The sequence below is a fragment of the Sinohyriopsis cumingii genome, chromosome 18 (assembly GCF_028554795.1).
Source record: "Sinohyriopsis cumingii isolate HCF-2022 chromosome 18, ASM2855479v2, whole genome shotgun sequence".
NCBI lineage: Eukaryota > Metazoa > Mollusca > Bivalvia > Unionida > Unionidae > Sinohyriopsis > Sinohyriopsis cumingii.
Genome location: NC_142978.1, coordinates 64,177,656 through 64,200,987, shown reverse-complemented (window position 1 = coordinate 64,200,987; position 23,332 = coordinate 64,177,656). Strand labels below are relative to the sequence as shown.

General features: G+C 33.5%; 1 protein-coding gene across 2 annotated transcripts in view; it reads left to right on the top strand.

Moving 5' to 3' along the window:
* Positions 1 to 206: 206 nt before the first annotated feature.
* LOC149776796 (SRR1-like protein) overlaps positions 207 to 23,332 on the top strand; it is a 31,992-nt gene continuing 8,866 nt past the window's right edge. The window contains exons 1-5 of one of the 2 annotated variants that reach the window (XM_089941488.1): positions 209 to 393; positions 11,242 to 11,276; positions 14,858 to 15,180; positions 17,415 to 17,513; positions 21,326 to 21,480. In XM_089941488.1, the coding sequence (XP_089797614.1) occupies positions 227 to 393; positions 11,242 to 11,276; positions 14,858 to 15,180; positions 17,415 to 17,513; positions 21,326 to 21,480 (779 nt within the window). In that variant the 5' untranslated portion in view covers positions 209 to 226. Of the gene's footprint in view, positions 394 to 11,241; positions 11,277 to 14,857; positions 15,181 to 17,414; positions 17,514 to 21,325; positions 21,481 to 23,332 lie in introns of both variants that reach the window. The other variant, XM_089941489.1, reaches the window with a different exon arrangement.

Sequence of the window (23,332 nt, the reverse complement as noted above, 5' to 3'; positions counted from 1 at the left end):
ATATAGACATCATTATAAAACTGCCACACTGCAGACATCGTAGCGATATGACTGCAAAAAATCGTTAAAGCTGCGTTAAAAATCCAAATCATATACACACATTTTTGTCTTTCCTTATGTGCAGTATCTGTTGCTCCACTACTCTGACTGGGTTTTTAGATAAAAAAATTAATCTTTTCTTCCAGTATTATTAAGTTAAACAAATAGGCAAACCATTCTATTAAAAATGGAAGATACTTCGGAGTTTCGTCTAGTGCGGAGAAAGAGAAGACCAAGATCAACTTTGCACGAAAGAAAAGAACCCTATATCCCCCATAACACTGATCAACATGAAGAAACCGCTAGTGCTACATTGGCAGTTGCATCAGTTTCTCAAAAACTAGACGAGATTAGGTTGATGAGACTTTTTATAATAGTGTTACTTATTTTCGATACATGTCACTAGTTTTCGTAATGTGTCTTGCGCATGGGTTCGTTGTTGTTGTTGTTATTGGGTTTAACGCCATTTTTCAGCACAATACAGGCTATACATGGCGGCCAGTATTAACGGTGGAGGAAGAACCTGGGAAAGAACCACCGACCCACGAGAAGCTACCGGCAAGCTTTCTCACATGTCCACATTAGCCGAGCCCGAGACTCGAACCCACGCAGACAGAGGTGAGATGCCAGTGATCTGTGACAGAGGGCGCTTTAGACCACTCGGCCACTCAAGGCCCCCGCATGGGCTCGTAGGGTTACATACAGTTTACCTATTAATCATACATGGACAAATACAGTGAATGACATTTCACTAATTTCTCCTGCAAACTAATTAAGAATGCAATGCTGTCGGCATTTCTGAGCACCTAAGGTTTCCGTCTCCAATATTGAAGCAAAACTCTTACTGAATTCGACAAAAATAAAATAAAGCAATGCCTACCATTCGAAAAGAGGCAGTTGTCACCAGAATATTCTGTTCAAAATAATATTAATTTTGGACACAGGGGAAACCACCCCCTTGTTTTCCTGACTCGCGATGTGTCGGCCTTAGTCCTACAGTGTAAGACCTAGCACATGTGGGTTTTGTTTAAGAGCTATGTCTTACTATCCAGAAAGTGCAATGTCTTACCATCCAAATAACAGCCTTGTGTAGCGTATTCTGATGTCGTTGACAATGGAACAAGTAGTCAAAGTTTCAGGAATATCTCACACATTTGGCAACATATATTGACACTCTTCCACTAATTTATGTGTAAATAATATACTTACTGTGTTGTCTTTATCCTGGCAGAATGAAAATATGACACTAGTAAATGGACCCATTTTCTTGTTCCATTGACATACATTTGAATTTGTTGCAATGCGACGGTAGTATAGGTATTCCAAAGTATAATTAAGTATTTCATGTGGCGGATATGTTTCTTGAAAGAAATGAAGCGTTACTTTACAGTTCCAACAGGCATAATATATTTTTATTCATTTCATTAAAGAATAATATTTCACCTCAACCCAATTTCGGCATTCCTGGCTTTCATCGCTTTCCAGTCAACTGAAATGTAGGCCAATGAAACTTTAAAACGGGTCTATTTCTTTTGTGAGAATTTGAATTTATTAGAGAAAAGACATCAGAGAAGTAAAGTCTGACTAAAACATTATGACTTTACTTTGGAGAAAAGCGCCATTATTTTAGTTGCCAGTTGTGTGAAATATTCCTGAAAATTTTACTCTCATTACGATGTTAGTTGACATCAAAACACACTATACAGCACTGTTAGTTAGGCAATAAGACCCTGAAGCCCAAAACATAAATGTCAGCATCAAGGTCTTACCTGTATGACTATGTCGTCCTATACTGCACACAGCTTTGGAAAGATGTAATGTTTATCCATCAGGCTATAGAAATGAAATATATTACTTTGGACTGTTTCTGTCAGCAGTTCAGTTGAATAATTAAGACAGGTTTATAGTTTTACAAAGTTCAATGTAAAAATGCCAATAAATGGCAAGAGATATTTAGCAAACTAAACCGATCTTGTAAAAAAATTAGTAAGGTTCAACATTTTATAAAAAATAAGCTATTATGTGGAAGAAAAACAACAATGAATACATTGCAGTCTGTTTATAACGTCTTGTTGATGGGGGAAAAATTACTACAGAATTTAGGTATATGTGGGGGAATTTCTTGAGAATTTTTGTTCTAGTTGCAAGTTGACATATTGGGTAGCAGACGATTTTGTATGTGTGGGACAACTTCTTGCAAAATTGGAAACTTGGATTAAATTGCAGTATTGTTTTAAGGTACACATTTGCATCTTTTATATAATGTATTTATTTGTGTGATTCTAAAAGATGCATAGCAAATCAGATTTTCTGGGTTACAGGTTCAAGAAGTTTATGATGTTGGTCTACATGTTGCCATTTAGAAAAATCACATTTTCATGTGCATTTCTAGTCTAATTGTGGGATATTTTTGTATACTTTATGTATATCACTTTTCTTAATTAAAGTACAGTCGTCCTTTCTTGATACAAAATGGATTTTTGAACCAAAATAACATGTGATCCAATATTTACAGAAATGATTCATTGCACAGAATTACTCAATGCGCAGAATTGGTGGACATGTGGTATAAGCTGATATTTCAAGCTACACTTCATGTAACATAAGAAATTTTGCATCCGTGTTTAGCTCAGAGATTCAACATTTTAGGTCTATTTGAAAATTTGACTTACTTGCTGAATGGATTAGCATACCCACATTGGACAACCCAAAATAAAGTTTTTAGCTGGTGTGGTATGTAGACCAACACACCGCTCCGGTGGCCTAGTGGAAAGAGCGTCCGCCTCGGATGCGGGCGGTCATGGGTTCGATCCCCAGCCGAGTCATACCACATACTTACAAAAATGGTACTAACAGCTGCCTCGCTTGGCGTTCAGCATTAAAAGGTTAGTGTTAGGACTGGTCGGCCTGGTGTCAGGATAATGTGACTGGGTGGGACATCATGCTGCAGGTCTGCGGCATGATGCCCCAGTGCTAGACATCACTATAAACTGGCACATTGCAGACATCGTAGCGATATGACTGAAACATTGTTAAAGCTATGTTAAAAATCAAAATCACATCACATCACATCACATGTAGACCAACAGGTAGGTGTCCAGTTTTTTTATAATTTTTATTCTGACAGCAGAGACCAAGGTTGTCGGGCAGTAGTCCATACTGAAGTTTTACACTGTGTTAACCTCCCCATCAATTCTGATGTATCGGACGCTCACTAGTAATTAATAAATCAATTTTGACTGACCTTGTATGCAGATGGAAACTAAACTCCCTCTTTTTTTGACCTATGGCATCAAAATCCTTCAGGACACTCACTTTTTAGTAAAAATCTGTCAGAACAGAACTCATATGTATACAGCTATTAATGACCTTATTTTTAAATTGCTGATGCATGCGTGGAAAGCAGCATCGCCCTAAGGCAAGAACAACTGCTGGAAACCTTCTAACGAGGAGTATATCACACAGAACTGACTAATGCTTGAGACGGAATTGCGGTTAGGTCTGGCCATCACGGCAGAATTTTGAGAGACAGACATGTCAGAAATTCGAGATCTAGAGAACAATAATTAAAAAAAATTTAAATTAAAACTATGCTATTAATAACAATAATAATAAGAAATAGTATGTATGCATTATTATTTTTACTATTTAGCATATCTTTATTGCTCTTTACAGTTTTGATTTTTTTTAAATAAAATTATTTATCGTTCTCTAGATCTTGATCTCCAGAGCGGAGACCTACTTGTTGGTTTAGTGTAGTATGTCATTTTGAACAACCAATGAGAGGGAAGTGTTCCAGTCAGTGCATTTCAGTGCCTATTAAGTCGGCATAGTAATAACCATGTCCAGCAGTAAACTTGGAAAATAGGCAGTTGTTCCTTAAAGATGGAATAGTATGTCAAATTTTATGTAAGCTGTAAAGGTAAGATCTCATTGCTAATCATGGGTGCTAAATTTATTATGTTCTGCAAAGTATACATTGAAATATCAGTGTCAAGTCTTTAATCAGTTGCAGGAGAAATGGGAGAAGTGTCCTCCGTTGGGTTATTATATATAGTACATATACAGCATTTAAAGGGAAATTATTACCAATGATATCAAGCCTTTGTAGTTTCATATAATGAGTTTTCTTGGTAAATGTAAATAAAATAGTTAAAGCACAGTACGTGCTGGAAAAGTTTACACATGCAGAACTGCATACAGACTGAAATTATATCTGGATTATCAGCATACATGCCAACCATTACACTTTTTTCACTAAATTATGCCTTAAGCATAAACGTATTCGAATGACGCATTTTGAGTATGTCCCCCATGCAAAAAAATTAATAATCCGTTTTCTTATTTTTATTAATCTTTCAGACCGTATTCTAGGAAAGACAGTAAATACGACATAAGAGTATGCTTGTCTGTCCTTACATGCACTTTCCTAACAGTAGTATGTTCTATTTCTAGCAGTTGCCCTATTTCCAAGAAACATGCTGGTTTTACTTTCAAACCTTTGACCTTGGTTTCTATTTATAGCAGCTGTATGGCTTAGTTAGGAGAGAACAGACTTGTTTTCTAATTTTTAATCTTTGCTTGCAGATTTTTTGTTCTAATTCATATCTGATACAGAACCAGTCTGTAGGTATTTGGCACTAAAAGTTAAGTCAGATTTATTCTAGTAGATGTTTGTGTTAGAGCAAAAATGTGTTTAAAATAATTTCATGGATGGATTAGAAAAAGATGAAAAACTGTTTCAGAGATGAATATATGAACTACACAATACAGTGTTCTAATCTAGGCAGCTTCACTCCCATTGCAGGCTGTGTGGAAAGGATTTTAATATTGGCCATGGTGGTAAAACAAAGAAACCTTGAATTAGCTCATTTTACAAACTCCAGTACTAAGGTAACTTCTTTTTTAAAGCAGAACTAATAAATGCAGAGGTGTTATTTACCGAGTTGTTAATAGAACACAGACTACCACTAGCAGTAGAAGACTATGTTGATCCTTTGTTCAATAGGATATTTTCTGATTCCAAAATCGCAGAAAATATGCATCTGCAAGAACAAATTCATTCAATATTTTTAGGTGTTTAGCAGAAAATAATTTGCTTAAAATTGCAGAAGCCATGAAAATTGTGCTGTTTAGTATTGCAACAGACAGGAGCAGTGATTATGATGACAAAAACTTGTACCCAGTCTGTGTATGAGACTTTAACAATGAAAAGGGCAAAGTCATAGTGCTCTTCTTTCATTACCAGAATTAACAGTAGATTCCACTGGAGAAAACATTTTTTATTTGCTTGATAACGCTTTGAATAAACAAGTTGGCAGAACTTTTTGGGGTTTTCAGCTGAAAGTGCATCAGTGATGACTGGAATTCATAAAGGAGTTGTATTCTATATTTTGACAAATGTCTCCATCATTGTACATATCAGGTTGTCCCTGTCATATGATGAACCTTGCTGCAGGAAAGGCTGCTGATAAATTAGAAGAACACCTGAAGTATCAAGTTGGCATTCTACCTGACAATGTACTACATGCAGACAGAGTTGATGTGCAGTGGCACCTTATTTTTTCCAGCTAAAAAACCCAATTACTGGAAGTTATATATTTCCTCTTCTTTGTCAGGTTATGAAAGGAATATTGGTTCTAATGCTGACTGTGGGAGATTGTTTAGTATTGTTAACAAATATAAAACTGAATTCAGATCCAGGCTCTGTAACCCAGCACTTGGTTCTCTACTGGTGTGCAAAACATTCAGCTGGTACAAAGTGTTTCGAAATGCAGTATGAGAGACTGTTGCTTTTTAAAGCTCAAAGTGCTATATATGAAAATTTGAAGCAGCAATCAGTGTTTCCCTTTACGCACATTTGTGCGTCAGGGGTGCACGCTGGAGAAAATTGACGCACACATTTTGTTGCCATGCATTTTTTTGACACAAAGGATTTTCATAATATGATCAGGGTTTATTTAATACCCAATGCATTGGATGATGGATGGCATCGTATATACTTCGAATATAGGCACTGACTGGTTCCCCGCTTTGTTTGCTCCCTGCCTTGTGCTCCTCTATTCGTATAGCAAAGTGCAACGCAGGGAACATATAAAACAAAGAACCAGACTAGTATAGGCAATGTTATGACGGAGAAGCTTCCCCTAATCTCGCGAGAACACGATTTCCATCGAGCTCAGCAAGCTGTCATCTAGATGTTTAACCTCAAGGCTTGTTGCACTAGAAAGTGATCTCCAGATTAAAACGTCATGCACTAAAAATCATTAGCGAAGAAAGTGAAAGAAACAGAACACAAAAGAGTAACTGTGGATCTAACTTTAATGAAAAATGGAGAAAATAATTCCCTCGACTGGAATACGGCACATTCATTATGATTACCGGTGTGACTTCTGATCACGTGATCGCAAAGACTGCAAAAGTGAATAATCCTTTCGTGACAGGATTTTAGAATTTTTAAAAATCTGCCCTCGTTCGCCATAGGATATATGGAGAACACACTATAACCTAGACTATTTCACAACAAAGAAATCAGTAAACTTGCAGAGACAAATGCATTATTTGGATTACAAAGTCAGCGGATCATTGCAGATTTTGTTGGTTTTTAACTTTTGCTGCAATAAAAGAAAGATCTTAAAGTTCAAGTGTAACTTATTGGAAAGAAGATGAATCATTATCCTCCTTGGTATTTGGATAAATATGTTATAGGATGAAGTACAATGAAACCTATGATAGTACACATTGTATGAAAGGCAGTAAATTAACTCCCATTTGATTAAAAAGATTTATTTGGCTTTCTGTATTAGCTTATATGTAATGTGTTGGGCTATAATATTGCTTGAGGAGACTGTTAAAAGTACGACTTTAAAAGAAAAATGAACTAATAAAATTATTCTTTGAATGGAAATACATTTGTTTGTTAATTGTGCATGTTGGTGTATTTGTATGTTTAGAGAAAGAGAGAGAGAGAGTATGTTGTGCAAGTTGCAATATCCTATTTCAAGCTGAAAAAACACGAGTCGTATGAAAATTTGTCAGTATATTTTTGACCCCCACATTTTTTATTTGACCCCCAGTTTTGACACAAAGGGTTTTTTTGTACCCTCAATTGTACACCCCTGGGGGATACACTGCAGTAATTGATGTTAAAAGACCAGAAGGGGTAAATAAATCATTTTGTAAATATGCTCATTGAATTTTATTATGTGTCTTTTTCTGCTCAGATTACTCTTTTTGTCCACATGGATTACACTTTTTCCTCGCCAGGGATTGACATGTATGTATCAGTAAAGGAGCTGATGTTTCAAATTTTTAACTGACTGTATTATAAATATATTTATATACAGTTGCCATCTTTGCATCCCTTTGTTATTATCAAGTAATATATAGAGTGTTGTTTTCACATTTTCCAGGGTTAAACAGAATCAATTGGCTAGTATGTTCTCTCATCAAGTTACTACTTCAATGCAAAATCTAAGATTAACAACAGAAATGAATAGAGTATTTCTTCCATTTAATTTGAACTTCTTGAGTACATGTTTACATATGAGTCATTCAGATGGTGCTCATAAATGCTTAGATGTTGTAGTAATAGTATATGCTACACTTTGATAACTTCTGCTATGCATTGAACAAAATTCATAGACTTTTATTGCTAACTGCTGGTGTGAAAATGATGTATAGACTCAACGGAAGAATGAAGGAGGGATAGGATTCCTCTCCTCTGATTGGTCTAGTACCTGGATTAGATCAATCAAAACAGTGGATTCTAATCAGGAAATTACAACTCCACTTGTCCACCTCTCAGGACAAGCTCAAATTCAGCTTTGGCAAGCTAAAGTTTGCTAGATGTTTGCCTATGGGCAAGTCTAAAAGATTGAGAGAGAGGTATGGTATTTGATTAGTAATGCTTTGTGTTTGCAAGATTCATGCTCTGAAATCTTGCCACTCTGAATGTATTTATTTGTATTTGTATGTGCTGCACTTAAATGCATAGTTTCTTTCATCTGTTCAATCATTATTTCACATGATATGTTATCAAAGTCTGTCACTGTAGCCCTGTTCTAGTTAGTCTCATATTTTCTCACACAGACATGATAATGTAATATTTACTGTTTGAAGCAAATTTAGAGAAAGAGGACATGAATATTTATGTTTCAGCTTTATACTTACATAATATTTGTAAGTAGATTTGCCAACTTTCATATCCTAACCTAATCATGAGCAGCATGTGAGTATGCTTTAGGCATGAAAAGGAACTTGGTAAAATTTCCACAACCAAACCTAAAATACTGTTACTGTATATATTGGTACATGATTTATTTTCCTGTCCCAGAACTTATAGTGAAACTTTTTTTTTCCACCTAGGTCATATGTCCCAAGACTTAAGAAACAAAATAAATTTGTTTTTAATTTGCACCCCCCCCCCACGTTGCAATAAAATAGGTCAACAAAACGTTTATTTGATAATAAAATGAAAGAAACTAACCTTGTATTGTTATCATTTATTCCTTTTTTATATTATGAGAATTAAAGAATAAAATATATCCACAAACTCCATATATATGTGTAGGCATCCATACTGTAGCATGTATCATTCATGTCCAATAATACACGACACATTGTTCATTGACATGAACGTTGAGAAACAAATTGTGTTTGGTTGTATTCAGAAGTTTGAATATATTATCAGACTGAAAATTAGATCCAACAAAATCATAAAAGAGAGGGGAAATAATCAAGCGATTGCTTGAAGACAATTGCCATTCACGCATCACATGGTGTTAGGTGCAAAATAACCAAGATTGAATTATATCCAGGTCATCTATTTGACAGAACATTGCATATAAAATTAAATGTTTGAAAATACATTCTTGTGATTGGATGTGACAATCTTTTTGCATGGGTTACAAAAAAGTATTATTAAAGCAAGTTGTTACTGTATATCCTATTTACCTGCAAACATCAATGCCCGTTTGTATTATAACTACAGATGCCAAACAAATAAAACCTTGGTTAGTGAATAAACGCAACTGGCAGCGAGCAGTAAACTCTTTGTTTGAACATGCATGATGGCTGTGTTGATTCTGTTGAATAAAAAAAGGGTTTAGTTCCTTCATGTACTGAATTAATTTTTCAGTGTGAACAGCTATGGTCAGTTTTTATTGGCAACAAAGAAATTAGGACAAACAGTATGATCTGAAAGGCATGTGCATTTTCTCTCATGTACATAGTGCAGGGGTTGTTTAAAAAAGTTTAGAAATCTTTTCAAATGCCATTTTATAATGAACTTTCAGAAAGTAAAAATAAGAAAAGTCTTGATCAAGGGTAGTTGATTAAGCATTTGTACTAACTTGCAATTACAGTATTGTAATCTACAAACTATGTTAAAATTCATTACAATGTATAGCTTCTGTTCTCTTTTTAAGTCATTGCCAAAATACATTGCATATAAGTATGATAGTTTTTAAACATGCAACAAATGTATTTATGATATAGATAGAACTCATAAAATTTTCTATTTGAAAACAAGGTATTGCTTAAAACCAGTGTTAAATGCAAAAATGCATACTTGGAAATAGATGGCATAATTCAAATAAGATAATGAAAACAACACACACAGACACACACTTACGCTACGTGTCTTGATTTGCTCCCACTAATTTTTGTTCAGGCCCCACTTCTTCCTATTCAGCTCTCACTTCTCCCTGTTCTGTCCAAAAGGAGAAGTGACTTCTCCCTAAAATTCAAGTCTGGCTTGACCCCTGCTCTAACGATAATTTTTCACTGCATGAGAAAGCTAAACAAATATTTGTGCACCAAAAGAATGGATTGTTCGTGTGCAGTAGAAGGTTTGTGTTGATGAGATACTGCTTCAGTGGATTAATGAGTTTTATCAAGTACACAGTTTTGTTTTTTGTAAATAAAATTTCAGTTGGAGTACATTGTTCGACATGTTATTTTCGAATGATTTTTATGGTGTCCACAACTTACGACTAAACAAAAACAATGTGTCCCAAAATATGCAGTGCACAAAACTACTTTAAAAGTTAATTTATGGTGGCCCAACAAATACAGTGTCCCAACATATACAGTAAATACAGCAGATAAAGAAAACTAATATGATATAATAAACATTATTAAAATTAAGCTAACAGTTTTATCCTTGGTTATGTTTAGTTTTTCAATTCAAGGTCCTTTACCTAAACACCTCTCTCTCTCTCTCTCTCACTATTGCGCTCCCTCCATTTAAATTTATCTGTACATCTCAATATAACTTTATACACCACTTCCTTGATAACTCAAAAATCCACTTGTAATGCTGGCTCGGGCATGGATTTCAATTTTTTTAAATAGAAAATAGCCCAAAAGTATGTGTTGAACATGAAGAAAATTAAGATCCAGATTCATAACTGAAACCTTGATATATTTATTTCTTGTTTCATGGTTGAAAACTGTAAACAAGACCTGGAAATATGAATAAACATCATGAAATTATCAACTTTAAAAAAAGAAATAATATATTTTGTTAAATTTTCTTTCCAAACAACATTCTTAGTACATCATATGTGACAATATTCAGCAAAATTTTGATCAATGAAAATGTCCCTACTGGTGGCAGCACTTAAATAAATTATAATTAAATAAGTTTTTCATCATAAGTTTTTAAGTGCAATCATAATGAATGCAATGTGCCCTCTTGTTTGTATTCAAGCATGAAATATGTCAATCTACCATGGCAAACATGTCTGCGAGCATTTCTATGAGAATATAGTTAACTGCCAACCGTATTTTGATATTTGACTTGCAGACATATTTGTTGTATTGTTGCACAGAATTTTAAGCCAACTTCCTTTATATTATCATGTTAATTATGTCTTTTGTATAAAATAAATGGGAGGGTGGGGTTAGAATAAAGGTTCAGAGACATCCTACCTATGGAAGAGCTAGCATCCTAGGTCATAGGTCAGCTCATTTCAATTGATCAATCAAAAGCTCTGACGAATAAAATTGTGTCCATATAATACCTTAAATTAGCCTATTTATTCACAGATGTGATCTGCAAAACAGTTTGAAGTGTCAAGGATCAGATCATGTTCACTTTGCCACAAGTGTCAACACTGACTTCATTTTAATTCTTTATTTATCAGCTCGAACAAATTGTTCAATGAAATATTGACTATATTATTGCAATTCTTTCAGAATAGATAATGATGACTTCAACAGATTGTGTTTGGGTAAGTAATTATTATTCTTTTAAAGTAGTTCTTAATTGAATTTGAATATCTGAATTTTGTAATGCATTGTGGGACTGTCATAATAATTCACAGTGGCAAGGAATTTTATTTGATTAAACTTGTACAATTTTCATTTAAAAGCATTTCATGAAATATTGATCTTTAATTTATTTATATTAGTTCTCTTTATGCTTTTTTGAAAAATGGGTGTTTATTACATCATTCTGCCAGTCTGTCCATCTGTCCGTTAGTAAGGTGGTAGATCTCCACCTACATCATTGAAAATACAGACTTGAAACTTTGGGTTATGATTGGGGGTGGTCTGCAGATGTTCACAATGGTTTTAAAATTTGTTAAATGCCTCCTGTCTTTCAGATTGGAGGGATGTGGGGAAGGTTTTTAAAAAATCTTAAATTAGTCCTTAAGTGTTGTAGTTATAGATCTGCAGGTTGACATGTGTCGTCAAACCTAAGGGTATAACATATGTAACAAATTAGATCATTGCCGTCTCTCACATCTTGCTGCAAGGGAATATTATTTCCGAGTCTTCACTTGGAAACATCTAAGATCCCTACCAGTTCCTGTATATAGTTTTAAGGACATGAGATTAAATCAGACATGCATTCAGTACAGACCAAGGGGTAGGGGATATATATTTGGGTTTGAAACTGTTAAGATCTTCACCCTATAACAATATGTATATTCAGTAGGCATCAGGAAATAATGTGCATCAAACAAAATGCCATGGATCATGCCCCTGAGGTAGGAGTCCTGTAGCTGGGTCATTGTCTTGGTAAAACCCTGTAACCATATACGCATTTTACCAGACATTATTGGACCTAGTGAGATAAATGAACACTGGCAGTGTTACAACATTGGATATTTGGACAGGTCATATCCCAAATGGCATATGGCCACTCCGTCAGTGCATACCTTTAGTGGCATATGGCCATTGGGTAGGGCCATTCCTTTAGTAGGTGAGCTGTGATGTGTTGATTTAATTGAAGATACCAAGGTGATGTCAGGGTTAGAAATGTAGATGATTGAATATTTGCAATATTTTTTTCTTTTAAAGTGTACAGCTTTTCTATTTATGCGATAGGTATAAAAAAGTATAAAATGGTAAACATAGTGATTCATAATTGAACAATGTTTACTCAGAATAAAAGAAATATTAGAAATTTAATATTTCAAAACTTTATAATTTATAAGAATGTTTTTGAACAAGAAGATTCCCTTGTTATATAGAAACATTTGTGATGTATTTTATCATAGAGCTAGATAAATGCTTTAGTGAACCATGTCTTCAGTTATAAAACATCTTCATTTACGTTTTAGCTATTTAAGTTCATGGACAAAACCTACTCTTTCAGAATATACCGCACATTAAATTTCAGATGCTTGTTATTTAGAAATAAATAGATATAGAAGAAAATCCTTGACATGGTTCACTAATTTCTAATTATTTCTATAATAGAATACAATTGAAGAAAATATGTTCACCATCATTTATAATATAAATGTTAAATAAAAAAAAAATTTTTAAAAACTTTTTATTTTTTTTTGTTTGAATCAGAATCTATAATGTAGCTAATACTCAATTTCTCAACTGAGATATTTTCTCCTTCGTACTGTTATATTTCTATATAAAAAGGAAAATGAAAAATAAAGCTAGGCATTAACAGATTTTACAATTTGCCATCCTTCTTACTTTAAGGTCGCCTAGTTATTTGTTGCTTTAACATTAAGGTGTGCATTATTATTGCAGATCATACTTTGGCATACTGTCCATTCTCCTTGAATAAGAATAGTTTGTGTTTCTAATAATAGGCAGATTTTGCTCAGTGTCCATGTGTGGGGCAAACGAATTTCGGAAGTTAATGCAGCCATTTTGATGAAAATCCATGTAAGAAGGATACAAGTGATCCATTTACATAATGGTGTACAGCTAAATTATTGTCTCCTGACAGTGTAGACATGGCATGCAAAGTTTTTCTTTCAGTGACCAGTACAATATTAAATTATTGCATATCAGTATTCTGTGCCTGCTACCAAGTCTGATGCACTGGGATGTATATTTATGAAACCATGTGATGTCTTCATCATATTTAGAAACTCCAGAAAGTCATTTTATCTTGACTTTTAATGCAAATTAATCCCACAAGTTCTTTATTGGAGAATTTTTGACAATAACTCTTAGCACAAGTCATTAATCATTTAGAAAGTTTGGTATAACAGTAACAACAATGAAACCCCTCAAAACCAAAAACCATTGAGACCAAATTTAATTTTTTGTTTGGGGAGGTTTTTGGTTTACTGAGGGTTTATCATATGTGGAAAATGTATTTTTGTATAAGCCCTTATGTGATGAGATAGAAAGAAAATGTGTAACAGTTAATACAAAAATTAGCTGAAAAATATATGTTCATTCCAGACATTCCACTCAGTCATATACATGCACTTAATGTGTGCACACCTTGTTAATTCAATAATAGACTCAGTCATGTGAATAGATACATTTGTTCCATGGACCCTGGGTGGCTGAGTGTTTTAAAGTGCTTGCTGTTACTGATCACTGCCATCTCAACTCAGTTCATAATCTAAGATCTTGTTACCTATATGAAGGGTATATTTCTGATCAAAATTGGTATTTAAGTTTATGACTGAACTTGTGAACTCCTTAGAGGCCATATTTCTGATCAGATTTTGATTAGATTTGGTATGCAAGCTTATATCAAGACTTTTGGTGGGTTTGAATTTGATTGACATCCATGCATATTAATGAGGTGACCTTGCATCTGATTATCAAAGTTTTTGCACACTTGACAGGGTATATTTCTGACAAGATTTTAATTAAATTAGTGTACAAGCTTGTATCATCAAGATGTCTAACGAATTTGATTATGAGCAAAATCCATGAGTGAGGATCAAGGCCTATCTGATGGTGAGGATTGAACCTGAAACCTTCTGGTCATGAATCTAGTGCCTTAACTGCTGAGGCACAATCGTTTCCAAGTTATTACTCTAGGGGTGTGGCCTATGAGGATAAAGACAATCTCAGTAATCCATGCTGACTGCACAGGTTAAATTCTTTTATAATGCAAAGTCAGTGTTCATACTTTAAGGGTGTAGCTATTAAACAATTTCTAAGCTATGAATCAGGACCTAGTCCCCAGGGCTTGGTAGAGATCCAGGTCACGACCTAGTCTCCAGGGGTTGGTAGAGATCCAGATCATGGCCTAGTTCCCAGTGCAGAGAGAGAATCAGGAAAAAATTCTGGTTGTATAAATTACATCCTTTTTTTTATGAGAAAATGGGTTTTATATATATATATATATATATATATATATATATATATATATATATATATATATATATATATATATATATATATATATATATATATATATATATGGTCAAGGAAAGAAGATATCAACAGTAACTGATAATGTATCAACTATGTGTGACAAGCTTTTATTTTTCCTTGAGCAGTTTAAATATTTATGTGAATTTTCATTTGCAAGCTGACATATGTCAATTACTCTGGTGAATGATTTTGTTGTTATTTTCTGGTCTTTCAGACAAAGTTAGCTGTGCCATACAAAATATATATAGGAACCAGACAAACTGTGATAAATCTTTCAGTGACATTCGTGAAAGAATCCATACTAATTCAGACAGTGTTCCTCATGATAGGGATGGGTATTTAGAAAAGGATAAGGAATGTGAATTTAAAGAGGAAGGTGTTTGCAGCACTGTGAATAAGGAGACACACAAAACAGCTGAACAACTGGAGTCAGGAACCATCAGTCAGCTGGTTTGCTATGGCCTTGGAAACTTTGCTGAGTGCTACATTGCTAGGTATCAGCTGGCATTGTTAGAGGCACTGAGAATCAAATATGAGGTGATTATTATGAGAAAGGGAAACAACTCTTGATTAGATAATGTTGCCACACTTATTGATGAATGATAGCATGTTTCTAAATTACAAATTTTGAATACAGTTATTTTTCTAGTCCCCTTAGTTATTAGTAGTTTTTTTTCCTTTATTTATTTGCAGGCTTTAACCAAAGGTATTGTCCCAACAATCTTCCTGACAATAATAAGTATGGGAAAGCACAGTAATACAAATTGACCAAATTCATCTAGTGACTCATTTACAACATATTGATGGAGAAAAACAATGTTTATTTAAATGTGAAGAAATACATTAGTTAGCAAATCATACAAAGTGAAATCTGTATAAATTCTGATAATAAGTTTAGTCGGAAACAAACACATATTGCCCATTTTGTAGCATCAATAAGTGGATGTACCGTAAGTGTGCATAATAAAAACAATATCTAAGATGTTGGATTTGTTCATCAGATAATGATTCTGATCCTAATTAAGTGATGATCCTGACAATTGATTAGCTTTAATATTTTACCTGGACGTAAGACCTGGTGAGCTTGTGATATTTCCATTTGTCTTTCATCTGTCCATCAACATTTACTTGTTACTATTCTGGTGGCCATATTTCTGATTTTTTTTAATTGTATTAAAACTTCTAATATGCGCTTATAGAATCAAGAACTCTCAGAAGTTAATAATGAGCAAGATTTATTCAGATTAACAAAGTTAACTTGCTTCTGATTAGTAACCACTCCGGAGTCCAAAGTTTTATCTGATTTGTAACCACGCTGGAGTACAAAGTTTTATCTGATTAGTAACCACTCTGGAGTACAAAGTTTTATCTGATTTTCATGAAACCTGCAATATAACCTTATGTCATTACAATCTCAGTCAAATACAATAATGAGAAAGATGCATCCATATTAGTGATGTTGTTGTGCACAAGTTTGACTGGGCTTTTATATCAATCTGGATGTCATATTCCTGATCTATTTTTGATCTCACATGTAAATATGGGCTTATGTCCTCAAGCTCATGGATGAGTTTTATAGTGAATAAGATCAATGCATATTAATGAGGTTATCTTGTATTTGATTGGCTGAGTTTGTTACTACTCTTGAGACTGTATTTGTGATCCAGTTTTCAGTAAGTTTGGAAAATGGACTTAAATCATCAGTATACCCAATGAGCGAAATGTACATTTGCAGGCTGGCATATACTGTATACAGTGTTTTAATTAAGGATAAGAAGATCTGTACACTATTGTAAATGTTTGCAAGTAATTTTTTATTCTAATCTTAATTTGGCTCAATTAAGAACATATTTAATATAAAAACCATGTCAGATTTATTAATTTATTTGCCAATAATTTTTTTTTTAAAGTTACCACATTGGAAATTCTTAAACATTTAGAAGTAAGTTTGATGTTTGATGAAATATTGTATGACATCTCTGTTATTGCCATTTCAAAGTGCCTGAAGCATTTTTTTCATTTATGTGTTATTACATATATTATGCATTATTTTATGGCATTTCATATATTCAGTGCCATTACTCACAAATTATTTGGAATTTGTATTTTGTATTTCTACCTTTGTATAAACTAATACTCCCCCCCATTTGCTTTTCTCCAGAAAAACTTCTAAGTTAGTTACCTAGAGTAACAAAACTCATGGCCTTAAATAAAAAGAGACCCCTATGAATTATAATTTAAATTCATGTGAAAGATGTGTGACTCTGCAGGCCGCAGATTAAAACTTTGTGTATAAACTTAACTTTTAAAGATCTTGGATGACTCTAGTTATAGGCAAGACACTGTGCATATTAATAATGCCTTTTTCTTTGGAAATAATTTTTATCAGACTTCCAGTATAGTATTATAGGTAAAATTGATAATATATAAAATTTGGGAAATAGTTTACATGGGTTGTTTTTACAATACTGTATAAAGCTGCTTAGTGAAATAGTCAGCTATTGTGTACTTTGAGTCAGATGAGTGATATCAAACCTACTTGTTTAAATTCTGTCATTTCTTTCTTGCTATCTTCCTTTCTTTAAAGTCATTAGTAGTTTACCATTTAATTTCATTGGCTTGAGTCAGTTTGAAACTTTATAAATACTTTTTTAATTATACATTTTACAGTGGATAAGCATATATCAAAAAACACATATAACTTCCACTACATTTTTATGATCAAGATTTTACAGTATCTTTTGAACTACTTTATATCATTTGACATTCAGGTACCCTCTGAGAGAGCTCTGGTGTATGATCCTAAGTTTTGTGATGTGGAGAAAATGGTCCTAGAGAAACTGGGGTATACAGTTCTCAGGAATAATGAGGTAAATGATACATAAATACCATGGTTTAAGTACTCACTTCTAACTATTATATAATCTGGTATAGCTCAAGAAAAAGTACTTTTCCATTTGACCTTTTATTGGAATATTCATCAAGTCCTAGTTAACTCACAAAACTGGTATTGAAATACACATATTTTGATGTTGCTTGTATAGGAATTACATGCATCCAGCTTGCATTTTACAGAGAATTATCTCAAATACATGTGGCTTAAAAGTATAGTGGAATTATCTCATGCATCCAGCATGCAAGGTTTGGAAGAAGTATTTCATATGCATCAGACTTGCATGATATACAGGAATTATCCCATTAGCATCTGGCTTCCTTGGTATAGAGGAACTATCTCATATGAATCTGGCTTGCTTGGTATGAAGGAACTATTTCATGCATCCAGCTTGCTTGGTATTTAGGAAGTATCTCATATGCATCTGGCTTGTATGGCATAGAGGAATTGTCTTATGCATCTGGTTTGCAAGGTATAGAGGAATTATCTCATATGCATCTGGCTTGCAAGGTATGGAGGAATTACCTTGTGCATCTAGCTTGCCGGTTATGAAGGAATTGTCTCATATGCATCTGACTTGTATGGCATAGGGGAATTATAGGCTTGCAAGGTATGAAGGAATTATCTCATGCATCTGTCTTGCATGTTACAGAGAAATTATCATGTGTCCATCCAGCTTTTGCAATGCATGCATACCACTATACCTTTCACTTCACCAAGTTAGGTAGCAATATATATTGTAATGGAAGGTTGAATTAACAAGTAAAGTTCTTTATTATATATTTAATAAAGAGATATTTAAATGTATCTGTGAGAATAATAATATCACCACAGTGGAAATAAAACTTTTATTTACAGTGCTGGTATCACTTTTTGGAAGAACTTGCTTGATCTATTTAGGAAATATATCTGCCCAAATGTAATTTATTCAGACTTGTGGTTCCATATTTAGGTCTTTCATTTTTCTTCTTCTGTTCCTTCTGTCTCCCTTTTACCCTAACATTTTTTTTCTTTCCGTCTGGATGAACCGAGATTAAACTATGTCAAGTGAATGTCCTTGTTAAGCCTCAAAAGACATTCAATATTCTTCATATTTATCATTGTCTTGGTATAACAATTAATGTGTGTAGACAATGAATGCAATATCATGGTTGAGAGCCAATGTTACTTTGAACATTGTCATGGAAGCTAAAGTTAAGTACAAAATATAACATACCACTTAATGTGTCACAGAAAATTGTTTTGGAAGCTGCAGTCAAATACAAATTATAACACACCACTCAAAGTATCATAAGAAAATTATCCTGGAAGCTATGGTTAATCACAAATTGTAGTACTAGTCAAGGTTTCATGGGAAAATCGATGTGGAAGGTATAATTAATTACAAATTATAACATCTAACTCAAGGTGTCAAAAGAAAAGGTACACTTATATTTATGCAAGAAATATGAAAATTTTACATTGTACCATTCGTCAGAGTATTTGCAGATTATATGCAGTTGAATTGACAAAAACTGTAAAAGACTATTCCAGATATATTCAAGGTGCTCAAAACAGTTTAATTTTAGGTGTGCTATCGAAAGTTGTTAATGTACATTTTCCTCATAAGCACGGTCAATGTTTTGTAATGGAACATTCGGTCTATACAGTGTTAACTACTATATCATTGATTAGTTCCAAACCAGAGAGTAAAATACTGAATTCATAAAATTTTTACTTAGAAGCTCCGTCTCATGAAGACTGAGACTTCTCAAACTTTATAGATAGATAAATTGCTCCTTATTATCAGCAACACTTGAGCAATTGCACAGCTGTTCGAGGGATTTAATGAGTTAGCTCCAGAAGAATGAGATTTAAAATGGAGAAAGATTCTCTTCAATGATAGGTCGCTTTTATAAGATATTTATTACATTTTTTTTAAAAATGTTATTTTGAAACACTAACAATTTCTCTATAATTATTTGAATTTTTAACTTGCAAAAATTTGTAACCATCCCATTTGCTGTACTTAAAATAAAAATGTTTATATCATTTAATTAGAAACTTTCTAGATTTGGGACAAAAATGTGGTTTTACATTGAAATATTTTAGTCAAGCCCTGATTAGTGGGGAAAAAGACACAGCAGTCACTTTTTCAGCACTGGCAGAAATGGGACATGGTGGAATCATCAACCGTTTTTACCTGTTTTCATTAAGGTTTTTAATTTGGATGTATTTCCTAAGTCCCTGGATAGATTTTGATCATACTTGGTATTAGTCATTACAAAGCCTAGATGATTCAATCTGTGTATGCATCCCTGATACCTTGAGACCAATTACACAGATATAGAAAATTTGCAATATCTTATTTGTAACTATCTAAACTGTGTTACTTTGCTATCAAAATATGTTTATATGAATTATTTAGAAACTTTCGATAGTTGATACAGAAATGCAGCTTAGTATTAAGATTCTATTGAGTCCACATTAGTGGGAAGAGAGATATAAAGCAGTCACCTTTCTGGATCTGGCAGCAATGGCTGCAATATCATCAGCAATTTGTTAATGTTTTCATTATTGGTTTTCATTTGCATATATTTCCTATAGCTCTTTCTAGATTTGCATTATACTTGGTGTCAATTATTATAATGCTTAAAAAGTTCATTCTAAAACACTTGACTGCCCTGTTACCTTGGAATTAAGGTCATATACAAATTTACATTAAGGTCTTGGCTAAAGCTTATTCATTTGCTTTCGTTTGCTAAATTCACTGATGATTTTTTTTATCAATCGTGGGATGAATCATTATGAATCTAAGAAAGTCCATTCTCAGATATATATTCACTTAACCATTGTCCTTAGGATCTAAGTTGATAAAGTTGTTCCTTTGCTTTTATTTCTAAACCCCATGATAAATTTTCTTTATACTTGTGCTGAATCAGTACAAAGATAAGATAATTTATTCGGTGACACACTCACTTGCCCCTTTAATCATGCGGTCAAGGTTACATAGGAACTTTGTGTTGAAGTTTTGGTTCAAGTTTTTCATTTGCTTATATGAAACTCAGTTAACCTTTTTACCTTGGGGTGAAGGTCACACATTGTTGATCAGATCCTATGATCAAGGGCTTGATACACAGGTCCCTGTCTTCTTTTATTTATGTTATCATCCATTTATACTTAATGATTGATGTAAGATTGAAATGACAGATCTGGTGGCCTAAGTGCTTCCACATTTGCCTCAGGTGCAAGAGTTTGCAGATTCAAACCCATTCGAGTCATACTTATAAAATTGATACTAGGAGCTACTTCGCTTGGCACTTAGCATTAAGAGGTTAGTGTTAGGACAGGTTGGCCTGGTGTCAGGATAACGTGACTAGATGGGACATTATGCCACATGTCTGCGGCATGATGCTCCAGTGCTAGACATCACTATAAACTGCCACACTGCAGACATTGTAGCCATATGACTGAAATATTTTTAAAACTACTTTAAACATTCAAATCACACACACAAAAACACACAGACACACATGATTGAATTAATTTGATCTTTGTTGTCTAATTAGTACAAGCTAAAGAACATTAAATCAGGTGAGTAAGAGCATTAGTGTTAACATGGCCATTTTGTGAAAGCTCCTTTGGATCCAAGTTTTTCATGGGCTGCTCTATGCTGCAGTAATTTTAAGACATTATATTTAATACAATCTGCACACTTTGTGTGTACTTCTCACATTCTCAATATTCCCCATAATGTGTAATCATTTAAATTATTTGTTGACAATGTTTTGCTATTCATTACTGATTTAGGAGGGAAAGCGGGAGTTTGCCTGTGAAGGAGTGAGCCTAGTGTTCATGCCTCATTGTGGAAGGGGTTTATACAATAATTTGCTCTGGTCCAACTGGTCACCTCAGCTACAGAATCTCATCATAATTGGTAACAGCTTCTCCAGGATTGTTCTGAGGTTAGCACTTGTTGGTTCATAATACTACCTGCTGATTGCTTTCCTAAATAAATAATTTTCAATGGGTGTTCATTATAAATCGAACATTCAACATGATTCAACATGCGTTTTTGAGTTCATTATAAGTAGAGCAGCCTACATGAGTATTCATATAAACAGAGCATCATGAATGAGTATTCATTTTAAATAAAACATCATGCATGAGTGTTCATTATAAATAGATCATCCTACATGAGTGTTCATTATAAATAGATCATCCTACATGAGCATTCATTATAAAAAGAGCATCATGCATAATTGTTCATTATAAATAGAGCATCATGCATAATTGTTCATTATAAATAGAGCATCCTGGATGAGTATTCATTATAAATAGAGCATCCAACATGAATATTCATTATAAATAGAGCATCCTGCATGAGTGTTCATTATAAATAGAGCATCCTACATAAGTATTCATTATAAATAGAGCATCATGCATAATTGTTCATTATAAATAGAACATCCTGCATGAGTATTCATTCTAAATAATGCATTCTTCATGAGTGTTCATTGCAAATAGATCATCATGCACAAGTGTTCATTATAGAAAATCGTACATGAGTATTCATTGTAAATAGAGCATCCTGCGTATGTGTCCATTGTAGACAATCCCGCATAAGTATTCATTGCAAAAAAAACATCCTGCATGAGTGACTGCTATGAATTGAATATCATACAAACATGTTCATTATAAAAAGAGCATCCTGGATGAGTATTCATTGTAAATAGAGCCTCCTACATGAGTGCTCATTGTAAATTGGGCATCCTAATTAAATGACTACTCTAAGTTGAATACGATACACAAGTGTTCATTATAAATAGATCATCCAACATGAGTGTTCATTGTAAATAGATCCTACACAAATGTTCATCATAAATAGATCATCTACATGAGTGTTCATTGTAAATAGATCACTATACATGAGTGTTCATTGTAAATCATCATACATGAGTGTTCATCATAAATAGCATCCTGCATGAGTGTTCATTGTAAATAGAGCATCCTACATGAGTATTTGTTATAAATAGAGCATCCTGCATGAGTGTTCATTATAAATATAGCATCCTGCATGAATGTTCATCATAAATAGAACACCATGCATGCATGTTCATTGTAAATAGTGCATCCTACATGAGTATTCATTATAAATAGAGCATCCTGCATGAGTGTTCATTATAAATAGAGCATCCTACATGAGTGTTCATTATAAAGTGAGCATTCTACATGAATGTTCACTGTAAATAGAGCATCCTAATTGAGTATTCATTGTAAACAGAGCATCCTACCTGAGTGTTCATTGCAAATAGAGCATCTTGCATGAGTGTTCATTGTAAATAGAACATCCTACATGAGTGTTCATTGTAAATAGAGTAACCTGATTGAGTATTCATTGTAAATAGTGTATCCTAATTGAGTGACTACTCTTAAGTTAAATGTCATACACAAGTGTTCATTATAAATAGAGCATCCTACATGAGTGTTCATTGTAAGTAGATCATCTTGCATCATAGAAAATTGTACATGAGTGTTCATTGTAAATAGAGCATATTCATTAGTGTTCATTATAAGTAGGACATACTATGCAACTGTTCATTGTAAATAGAACATTATAATGAGTGTTCATTGTTAATTAAGAATCCTAGATAAATAAGTGTGTGTTCATTGTCTGTTGAGCATCCTGCATAAGTGCTGATTACAAATAGAGCATCCTGCATGAGTGTTAATTACAAATACAGTTCATACAGCCTTCTTTATAACCTTGACTTATCTGGGGCCTGTTTTTAAAAAAATTATATTGACCCATGAATT